This window comes from Oncorhynchus nerka, linkage group LG2, assembly GCF_034236695.1.
Source record: "Oncorhynchus nerka isolate Pitt River linkage group LG2, Oner_Uvic_2.0, whole genome shotgun sequence".
NCBI classification, from domain to species: Eukaryota; Metazoa; Chordata; class Actinopteri; order Salmoniformes; family Salmonidae; genus Oncorhynchus; species Oncorhynchus nerka.
In genome coordinates this window covers 102,445,569-102,457,784 of record NC_088397.1, presented here as the reverse complement: position 1 = coordinate 102,457,784, position 12,216 = coordinate 102,445,569, and the positions used below count along the sequence as shown (strand labels likewise).

Sequence of the window (12,216 nt, the reverse complement as noted above, 5' to 3'; positions counted from 1 at the left end):
TCACTTTTAGTTAATTATCACAAACCATCAGTGATCACTAAATGATAATTCCTCACTCTAATCATGGTGTGCAATCAAGTCATTTTCTGCACTCAGAAGTGCGTGTTAAAAGCTGTAGGATAATTGTTCAGTAATAACCATCAACAGGACTGAAGCCAGAATTACTCTTCCTTCCGCGTTGTTCCATGTGATCCCAGTAGGTGTTCCAGAGAGGGAGGGGAAACAGAGCGATATACGTCTACAACACGAGTTGGTAGAACATGACTACTGTCATTATCCCTGTTACTCCTGCAAAACTACATGTTATCATCCTACCCACCAAGCAGTGTAGCCCGGTCCTGTCGTTGCTGATTGACTGCCTGCAGAGACAAATAAAGACGTCGAGAGACTCCAGAGCGGGTCCCGCTGCGCCGCGAGAGAACAAACAAGAGACAAACAAGAGACAAACAAGAGACAAACAGTCAGCGGCTACTGTAGAAGGACAAACCGGCAGCAGCTACTGTAGAAGGACAAACAGGCAGCAGCTACTGTAGAAGGACAAACAGGCAGCAGCTACTGTAGAAGGACAAACAGGCAGCAGCTACTACAGAAGGAGACGGCATCGCACGTTATTTGAGATCTTTTTCAGGTCAGTCGTAATATTTCTTTCTGCGATGAGCAGCATGGTATTTAACCCACGGAGAGGGGGATCAATTACACTGCCTGTCAACACATTGGCAAGCGTAGGCCTACTTTCATTTAAAACATTTAGTGTTTTCCTATTATTGGGGAAATGAAATCAAGTGTTTAGGACATGCATATGATGTGTAGCAATTTTAACAAGCAACGTCCTCGCTGTGGTACAGGTACGTTTTTATTCAATTCAACAAATGAATTCCCAAACGTTTTCCAAATTTGAAGCTGATGTGCTGATAATTTCAAGGGCTCACACATTGGAAGATTTAAAATATTAAAATATGTTTTGACAATCATTTTGTCGTCGTAACCCTTTATCATCAGGAATAGCTAGGCAACTTGCTCAGTTTTAGTTTTAAATTATAGACTGATAGTATTGCACTGAATTAGCGGGTAAATCTCAGTCCTGCGTGGCAGCAGCGCTGGGTAGCAAGCTATTTGTGGTGCGCTGGTCAGCTTTTCGTTCACCTACCTCCGCCCGCAATTACTAATTACCCATCAGCAACCACCCAACTACATGTGATAAAGTGACAATCTGAAGAATTATAAAGAAAATACATCTAGGCTACATGGGGCGCAGGATTTTTTTTGTTGTTGCCTGATTTGCATATGTTTCTGCTTATAATTTCCGACTTTTGGTAGACTATTTGTTAGTCAAGTTGTTTATAATTACATATATTCAGCTTCTCTTCTATCATTATATGTTGCCCAAGTAGACTAAATACACTCTTGCTCACCAGAATGTCATAAATCGATAGAATTAATGTTTCTATATAGTTGAGGTCAGTAAAGTTCTCTTCTTTCGGAGAGCAAATGCAATAACTGACAAAAAAAAGTGATGTGCAACATTTACAAATTACATCAGTTTGACCATTTGTAAGGAAATGGAAAGCTGTGAAAATGACCCAACATGTTTCTGATAAGATTTCCGTTTGGCTTGGATGCATATTTTATGTGGTTGACATACTATCAGCTTTTATGATGCTGATAAAGATAGCACCATAGAAGGTATCTGTAGAGGTGCATTCTCTCAAGATGCTGAAAGAAATGCATCTTATTTCTCCCCTCATGTTCCCGGGTCAACATTTAGCCTACAGTAGAATTTTACTGCTAGAAATGCTTAATTCTGCATGAGTTAATATTAAGGCTTTGTGCGAGGTTATAGACCTACAGTCAGTGTCCAAATGTCAGTTTCCATTTAAACCCATCTGAGCAGTAGGCTACAGTTCCCTTGACATGTCATAAGCCTATTTGAAGTCCTGTCTTGTGACTGGAATTTGTACAGCGCCTCACAATCATCACACATAACATAGCCCCAGCACTGCTTTCATCCTCTTATACTACTTCATCAAATCTTTCCAAAACATTACTTTTATGGGCTTCTCTTTATTTTCAACTGTCCATTACACAGCTTTTCTCTTAATGAATTAAACTTCAACCTTGTCCTTTTTTCCTTCTATTTGAATTAAACTCTGATATTGTCCTTTTTTCCTCTGTGAATCAACTTGAACTTTTTCTTCCTCTTCTGTTAAGCATTTGGCTATTGGCGTGTAGGCTATTTGGCCCGTATACAGTTAGGCCCTAAAACTTAGGCTTATACACTAATGAGAGAGCCTAAAATAATGAAAGAAAAACCTCAATGTAGCCCATAGATATAAATGGCACAATAATGATACGTTTCTGGATTTTTTTTTAAGGTAAGCCTAGTGGTTTGATCTTTATTCAACCCGCCCACCACACACCCGCCCGATATCCACACAATGATCCTATTTTGTTGTAGGCAAACTTTCATCAGTCAAATCATTCAGTAAGGTATTGCTGCAGTGTTTTAATTTAGGCTGTAGGTACCTCCAGATATACAAATATTTTTTTAAATATAGCCATATTTAGAAAACCAAATTTAAATGAACTTATTACTGAAGCAAATCAATTTTGATTTTGAGTTATTGGTTTAACAACTATGCCTTATGGCTTACAATCAGCTGCCACCTGTTGACTACAATAGATAGATTACTATAAAAATACTTTAAATTAGGCTCCGCTTATGTAGAAATGTGTATTCTTGATCTAAATAGATCAATAGGCTGTATAATTCTGTATTTACTTTCTATGTTACAAGGTCATAGCATCATCTGAGGCCAGTGTTAGTTATGACACAGGTCAGCATGATATTTCCTCATGCAATGACTTAAAATAAACCATTTATTTAAGGATATGACTGAATAACTTATGATAAAACATTTGTAAAGCTATTTTTGAAAAATGGTTGTGACATGAACAGTATTTTGGAGAAGCGAGGACTAGTCTGTATCCGCTGAAAGTGATAGGATACTTCAGGTTCAGTTTCACAACATTTCCCTTCACAAAGATCGAGAACACATAGTTTTCCCCAGTGGTGTAAAGTATTTAAGAAAAAATACTTTAAAGTACTACGTAAGTAGTTACCTGTACTTTTACTCTGCTACATTCCTGAAGAAAATAATGTACTTTTTACTCCATTCATTTTTCCTGCCACCCAAAAGTACTCCTTACATTTCAAATTCTTGACACTACAGGAAAATGTTACAATTCACACTTATCAAGAGAACATCCCTGGTCATCCCTACTGCCTCTGATCTGTTGGACTCACTATACACAAATGCTTTGTTTGTAAATGTCTGAGTGTTGGAGTGTGCCCCTGGCTCTCTGTAAATTAAAACAACAAGACAAATTTGCCGTCTGGTTTGCTTAATATAAGGAATGTGAAATTATGTACTGTATACTTTTACTTTTGAAACTTAAGTCCATTTTCTTTTGATACTTTAGTATATTCAAAACCAAATAATTTTACTCAAGTAGTATTTTACTGGGTGACTTTCACCTCTACTTGAGTCATTTTCTATTAAGGTATCTTTACTTTTATTAAAGTATGACAATTGGGTTCTTTTCCCACACTGGTTTTCACTACACTACAGTATAAGGGTAGTATGCCTACACCAATTATTCCTCATTATAGTCTCATGTTTAGCATTTCTCCCTCCATGGGCTACAGTATAATCTTCTATAATCTAGCAGGAACCATCAAGTCTGTATCTACAGTAGAACTCTTTATAACCTGATATAACAGTGATGTAATGTGTGGATACTAGAGCAACCAGGACTGAATCAAAAAGAGGGAAAGTTTACTTCAGAGTTTCATAATGGGTTATATAATTCCTAAAGAGCAATGTGTGCGTATGTTGGACTTTGCTCTGTTATAAATGGAAGGAGCGTCTACAGAGGCAAAGCTGTGTTTATATTGGGCCTTTATGTTGGGCCTAACCTGGCCTCCAATACATCAAATCAAATTGTATTAGTCACAGGCGCTGATTACAACAGGTAATGGACCTTACTGTGAAATACTTACTTAAAAGCCCTAAACTCTATTTCTTTAACTGCATTGTTGGTTAAGTAAATATTTTGTAAATAAACTAAAGAATTTTTCTTCTCCAAAAAATCCAAACGCAACACAAGAAAATGACGTAATAAATATACATGGGCTACCGGTACAGAGTCAATGTGTGGGGGTACAGGTTAGTCAAGGTAATTTGTAAAGTGACTAAGCATAGATGATAAACATCAAGTAGCAGCAGTGTAAAAACAAGGAGGGGGGATCAATGCAAATAGTACTACCTATACATCTACATAGTGCTACCTATTTTTTTTTTTTTCATTTTTTTTTCATATTTATTTAACTAGGCAAGTCAATTTAGAACAAATTCTTATTTACAATGACCCTAACCCCTAACCCGGATGACGCTGGGCCAATTGTGCACCGCCCTATGGGACTCCCAATCACAGCCGGTTTGATATATCCTGGAATCGAACCAGGGTCTGTAGTGACTCCTCTAGCACTGAGGTGCAGTGCCTTAGACCACTGCTCCACTCAGGAGCCAAATACAAATGCCTATACAATACCTCAAATACATTCACATAGTACTGCCTATACAATACCTCAAATACCTTTACAATACCGCAAATACCTTTACATAGTACTGCCTATACAATACCTCAAATACATCTACAGAGTACTAAGCTTAGCAATAAAGCATAATTTTAAAACATTTTTTTTTAATTGATAAAGAAAAAAACAAATCAAATCAAAATTAAATCAAATGTATTAATATAGCCCTTCGTACATCAGCTGATATCTCAAAGTGCTGTACAGAAACCCAGCCTAAAACTCCAAACAGCAAGCAATGCAGGTGTAGAAGCACAGTGGCTAGGAAAAACCAGGCTATGTGGGGTGGCCAGTCCTCTTCTGGCTGTGCCGGGTGGAGATTATAACAGAACATGGCCAAGATGTTCAAATGTTCATAAATTACCAGCATGGTCCAATAATAATAAGGCAGAACAGTTGAAACTGGAGCAGCAGCACGGCCAGGTGGACTGGGGACAGCAAGGAGTCATCATGTCAGGTAGTCCTGAGGCATCGTCCAAGGGCTCAGCTCCTCCGAGAGAGAGAAAGAAAGAGAGAATTAGAATTAAAACATTAATATATATATATTCTTTATCAGAAACTGATGTGTTCTTATTGTACGGACATTTGCGATTTACACAAACTCATTACCCACACAGAGATGGTGTTTCAAATGCTGTGGTCAGGCTCTGACCAACACAGGGATTTTCATTTCCACTGATTCCTTATTATAATCGTTTATTCATTTCCAGTGATTTCTAGTGATTATCCAGTGATTAAAAATAAATATTCTCTCGGGATTTATTGTGCTTTTCCAGTGCTATTTTGATTTCCAATGTGTTAGAGCAGAAGTCATTGGTAGTGAATGAACAAGAGAATTCCTAACAAATATTACCTAAACCAGCTGAAAGGAATATAATAGGATTCAGCCTCATTAAAAAGACAGTCCTGTTGTACTGCAACAGCATTACTTCCCCTCTGACTTTATAACTAGGGTGTTAGGTGACAAAATTCAGCTTTGGTTCTGGTGTCCATGTTATAGAGAACCTCATTAACACAAAACACTTTATTTCATGAGGGTAGGACTTAGCATTGCTGAGATCTTATTTTCAAGTGATCGGAAAAGGTCTTGGACTGGTCACTATTATTCCGTAGGCAATTGCACCAAATCACCTGTCTGGATTCTTAATATCAACACGTTTTGTCCAATATCAAGATACAGTGGTCATATTGTTATGACATTTTCAGGGTTGATGTAGAACACAGTTCATGAAATTAAATTGCAATATTATAAAAATGTGCCACTTAATATGCAAATAAGGCAGGGGTGAAGTGACAATGCATAGATAATAAACAGCTAGTAGCAGCAGTGTAAAAACAAATGGAGGGGTGTCGATGCAAATAGTCTGGGTAGCCATTTGATTAATTGTTCAGCAGTCTTATGGCTTGGGGGTAGAATCTGTGAAGGAGCCTTTTGGTCCTAGACTTGGCGCTCCGGTATCGCTCGCTGTGCGGTAGCAGAGAAAACAGTCTATGACTTGGGTGACTGGAGTCTTTGACACTTTTTTTGAGCTTTCGTCTGACACCGCTTAGTATGTAGGTCTGGGATGGCAGGAAGCTTGGCCTCGGTGATATCTGGGCCATACGCACTACCCTCTGTAGCGCCTTCTGGTCAGATGCTGAGCAGTTGCCATACCAGGCAGTGATGCAACCGGTCAGGATGCTCTCGATTGCGCAGCTGTAGAACTTTTTGAGGATCTCAGGAACCATGCCAAATCTTTTTAGTTTTCCTGAGGGGGAATAGGCTTTGTCGTGTCCTCTTCACAACTGTCTTGGTGTGTTTGGGCCAAAGTAGTTTGTTGGTGATGTGGACGCCAAGGAACTTGAAGCTCTCAACCTGCTCCACTGCAGCTCCATCGATGAGAATGGGGGTGTGCTCGGTCATCCTTTTCCTGTAGTCCACAATCATCTCCATTGTCTTGATCATGTTGAGGGAGAGGTTGTGGTCCTTGCACCACACAGTCAGGTCTCTGACCTTCCTATAGGCTGTCTCATCGTTGTTAGTGATCAGGCCTACCACTGTTGCCATCAGCAAACTTGATGGTGTTGGAGTCGTGCCTGGCCATGCAGTCATGAGTGAACAGGGAGTACAGGAGGGGACTAAGCACGCACCCCTGAGGGGCCCCCATGTTGAGGATCAGCGCAGCAGATGTGTTGTTACCTACCCTTACCACCTGGGGGAGGCCCATCAGGAAATCCAAGATCCAGTTGCAGAGGGAGGTGTTTAGTCTCAGGGTCCTTAGCTTAGTGAAGAGTTTTGTGGGCACTATGGTGTTGAACACTGAACTGTAGTCAATGAATAGCATTCCTTTTGTCTTGAGGTAGTCACCTCATACAAGTACCCCCAGGGTTAGGGTTAGCAGCAGCGAGCGGGGTTAGGGTTAGCAGCAGCGAGCGGGGTTAGGGTTAGCAGCAGCGAGCGGGGTTAGGGTTAGCAGCCGCGAGCGGGGTTAGGGTTAGCAGCGGGGTTAGGGTTAGCAGCGGGGTTAGGGTTAGCAGCAGCGAGCGGGGTTAGGGTTAGCAGCAGCGAGCGGGGTTAGGGTTAGCAGCAGCGAGCGGGATTAGGGTTAGCAGCGGGGTTAGGGTTAGCAGCAGCTAGCGGGGTTAGAGTTAGAAGCAGCTAGCGGGGTTAGAGTTAGCAGCAGCTAGCGGATGTAACAGTAAAACATTAGACCGTCCCCTCGCCCATACCCGGGCGCGAACCAGGGACCCTCCGCACACATCCACAACAGTCACCCACGAAGCATCGTTACCCATCGCTCCACAAAAGCCGCGGCCCTTGCAGAGCAAGGGGAACCACTACTTCAAGGTCTCAGAGCAAGTGACGTCACTGATTGAAACGCTATTTATCGCGCACCACCGCTGACTAGCTAGCTGTTTCACATCCATTACACGGGGTTAGAGTTATTAGCAGCAGCAGCTAGCAGGGTTATTATTTTTAATTTCAACTTTATTTAACCAGTTGAGCTAGTTGAGAACAAGTTCTCATTTAGAATTGCGACCTGGCCAAGATAAAGCAAAGCAGTGCGACACAAACAACAACACAGAGTGACACATGGAATAAACAAGCATAAAGTCTATATGGCTACTTACAGATGGGCTATGTACAGCTGCAGCGATTGGTTAGCTGCTCAGATAGCTGATGTTTAAAGTTAATGAGGGAAATATGTCTCCAGCTTCAGCGATTTTTGCAATTCGTTCCAGTCATTGGCAGCAGAGAACTGGAAGGAAAGGCGGCCAAAGGGGGTGTTGGCTTTGAGGATGACCAGTTAGATATACCTGCTGGAGCGAGTGTTACGGGCGGGTGTTGTTATCGTGACCAGTGAGCTGAGATAAGGTGGAGCTTTACCTAGCATAGACTTATAGATGACCTGGAGCCAGTGGGTCTGGCGACGAATATGTAGCGAGGGCCAGCCGAGTAGAGCATATATGCGCCGAATACAACAGTGAAATACTTATTTACAAGCCCTAACCAGCAATGCAGTTTTAAAAATAAAACAAATAAAATGAGAATAAGAAATAAAAGTAACATTTAAAGAGCAACAGTAAAATAACAATAGCGAGGCTGTATACTGGGGGTACCGGTATTAGGGTCACTCCAGTCCTGGATAGGAATATAGAACAAAAAATAAAACCTTTTTAGAGGGTTGGGGTTACAGATATGGTTAAGGGTTAAGGTAATGATTAGACCTGAGGAGGCTGTGGCCTTTACCCCAGGCCTGGAGAGGACTATAGGACTAAAATAAGGCCTTTAGGGGACAGAAACTCAAAAAGACTCAGGTCAAAACTTCACCTCTCTAGTGAGACCGGTGGAGGGATGTTACTGTTAACACGATGTACACATGTTTTATCCGTTTAGCACACTTCCGTCTTTTCCTGTGTGTGTTTTCCTTTCTACCTCGAGGAACATCCCCTTGCCTCCCCAGCAGGAGCGGAGGAGACCTTGACATAGTGTGTGTGTGTAGTAAGGCTGTAGCTCTTTCCTTCTCCTTGGAGGAGGCTCTGCTTAAAGCCCATGGGAGCAATCAACCATTAACTCACTCCTATTCAAATAAATTGGGGAAAAGTTCACGTCCTAAGAAATTGTGCAAACTCTCATTCCCAGGGAGCTGCACAATGGCAATCTAGGACTGGGGAGCGCTGGGGAGTGGGGGCAGAAGACTAGGGAGGGGGCCGCTGGGGGGGTCAGGAGAGTGGGGAGGGGGCCGCTGGCCGGGAGCGTGTTGTTGTAATGGCTCTAGTATGTATCTTAATGTTCCTTAGTCTCCCTAGAGGGTCTTAATGGGAGAATGAGTCCCTTAGACAAAACCTCACGTCTCTACTGCAAAATCATCCTCCCATAGACAAGAATCAACACACTGGATAGCCTGAACACAGAAAACACAACAAGCACGACAAAATCTGAGAGACACATTATCTTGTTTATATAAATACTATATTGTACATGTAATACATTATATATTGAACATGATATACATTGAACATGTCATACATTCTACATTGAACATGTCAAACATTCTACATTGAACATGTCAAACATTCTACATTGAACATGTCTTACATTGTACCTGTCATACATTCTGTATTGTACATGTCATACATTCTGTATTGTACATGTCATATATTCTGTATTGAACATGTCATACATTCTGTATTGAACATGTCATACATTCTGTATTGAACATGTCATACATTCTGTATTGAACATGTCATATATTGAACATGTCAAACATTCTATATTGAACATGTCATATATTGAACATGTCATCCATTCTATATTGAACATGTCATCCATTCTATATTAAATATGTGAAATATTGAACATGTCATCCATTCTATATTGAACATGTCATCCATTCTATATTGAACATGTCATCCATTCTATATTGAACATGTCATCCATTCTATATTAAATATGTGAAATATTGAACATGTCATCCATTCTATATTGAACATGTCATACATTCTATATTGAACATGTCATACATTCTATATTGAACATGTCATACATTCTATATTGAACATGTCGTACATTCTATATTGAACATGTCATACATTCTATATTGAACATGTCAAACATTCTATATTGAACATGTCAAACATTCTATATTGAACATGTCAAACATTCTATATTGAACATGTCAAACATTCTATATTGAACATGTCATATATTGAACATGTCAAACATTCTATATTGAACATGTCATATATTGAACATGTCATCCATTCTATATTGAACATGTTCTATATTGAACATGTCATATATTGAACATGTCATCCATTCTATATTGAACATGTCATCCATTCTATATTGAACATGTCATCCATTCTATATTGAACATGTCATCCATTGAACATGTCATCCATTCTATATTGAACATGTCATCCATTCTATATTGAACATGTCAAACATTCTATATTGAACATGTCAAACATTCTATATTGTACATGTCATACATTCTATATTGAACATGTCAAACATTCTATATTGTACATGTCATACATTCTATATTGTACATGTCATACATTCTATATTGAACATGTCATACATTCTATATTGTACATGTCATACATTCTATATTGTACATGTCATACATTCTATATTGTACATGTCAAACATTCTATATTGAACATGTCATACATTCTATATTGAATATGTCAAACATTCTATATTGAACATGTCATACATTCTATATTGAACATGTCATACATTCTATATTGAACATGTCATACATTCTATATTGAACATGTCATACATTCTATATTGAACATGTCATACATTCTATATTGAACATGTCATACATTCTATATTGAACATGTCAAACATTCTATATTGTACATGTCAAACATTCTATATTGTACATGTCATACATTCTATATTGAACATGTCAAACATTCTATATTGAACATGTCAAACATTCTATATTGAACATGTCATACATTCTATATTGAACATGTCATACATTCTATATTGAACATGTCATACATTCTATATTGAACATGTCATACATTCTATATTGAACATGTCAAACATTCTATATTGAACATGTCATACATTGAACATGTAGTACATTTTATATTGAACATTGGGTGCATTAAACACGGTTCGAAAGCTGTGGGGTATATTGAACACTGTTCTAAAGCTGTGTTGGGGTGCATTAAACACTCTTTCCTTCTACACATGATAACGTTGCTTTGTGCGTGTGTCTTTGTACACGTGTGCATGTCCAAAGGTACCCTCATGCCTACATGTATTTTGAGAACGGCTTGAGAAAACGTGATATTGGTTTGGACCCTGACACTCACCTGTAGGAAGGAGAGACCCCGTGTGAGTATAGGAAAATCACCCGTGTCATTATAATGTGACAGGTCCAGTGTGAATATAGGACACTCATCAGTACCGTTATAATATGATGTTACCACACCCACGACAGAAGCACAATCATGGTCTGGGTTTTGCAGGTGGAGGACTTCTCTGAGAAGTCGATGTTATGCCTTAATTCTACCCAAAACCAACCAGGTCGTCTGCTGCAGTGTTGTGTGGTTGTATGAAACCAATCGGTACATCAAGCAAAGCTCTTAACCGTGTCATTCTGCTCTTAATTTCTATTCGCCATCATTTCAGCGTAGTGTTAATATTATTTTTGTCTCTCTTTTTGTTGAAATAATGAACACTGGTTCTGCATTTGAACTGTGCTAGTTAATAGACACAGTGAAAGACGCAGAGAGAGACCAAGACAGAGAGAGAGGCCGTGGTCATGGAATTCCGAACGCGTCATGCATCTGCACCTACATTTCAATGTGTCTACCATGTCCACAGTGTGTCTGGATTCCCTATTTCAGCGCTATATTGAAATGCCAGTAGTATGCATTCTACAAACGGTGGAATAGGCCAAATATGACAACACAACAACTGATGGCAGCAACCCGTTTGCAATCCCTTTAGCGTTGCTTGCTAGCTACAGAGGTTAGCTGGCTAGTTAGCTACAGTAGTTAGATTAACTGTAGCCAAACCTATTTTTTTTTCTTCTAAATATTAGTTGGCTGGCTAGATTTGAGACCAGCAAACACGTTCCTCACATGCTAAGAACATATTTCCTCCAATGTTATAATGAAAAGGTGCCTCTCGGTCCCAAAACACATGTGGGAGGAGTGCTGATGACGTCGCCAACTGTATGCACTTTCAGTAGCCTGATTGCGTCCAGACTGAGGAGAAATCCACATACAATACATCCCTGACCACTTCCTGAATTGGTCAGCCAGATCTGAACACGATCAGATCACAAAGCAACTTTTGTGTGTCTAGACCTGTCTATTCAATGTGATCTTCATATTCTGATAGCAGAAGAACATGCGACAAGTGTAGACACCAAAGAGACAGACAGTGGGGATGTCAGTCTTCATGAATCAGACTGCTGAATAACGCTGGACTCTGTGAAAGTCTGTTGTAGCTTTGAAGAATAGTGATTTCCAAGTATTGCTTCATACAACATATTGGGAATTCAAATATTATAAACTATATATTTTTAGATACATTTAAACAG

General features: G+C 39.6%; 1 protein-coding gene across 4 annotated transcripts in view; it reads left to right on the top strand.

The window, feature by feature from the left end:
- The first annotated feature begins 206 nt into the window (after window positions 1-206).
- Window positions 207-12,216, top strand: part of pparg (peroxisome proliferator-activated receptor gamma) — a 147,230-nt gene continuing 135,220 nt past the window's right edge. The window contains exon 1 of one of the 4 annotated variants that reach the window (XM_065004785.1): window positions 207-628. Coding sequence is in view for 2 of the 4 variants with exons in the window: in XM_065004787.1 (XP_064860859.1) it covers window positions 794-845 (52 nt within the window). In the remaining 2 variants the exon portion in view is untranslated. Of the gene's footprint in view, window positions 629-665; window positions 846-12,216 lie in introns of those variants that run through there. The other 3 variants (XR_010459913.1, XM_065004787.1, XM_065004783.1) reach the window with 3 other exon arrangements.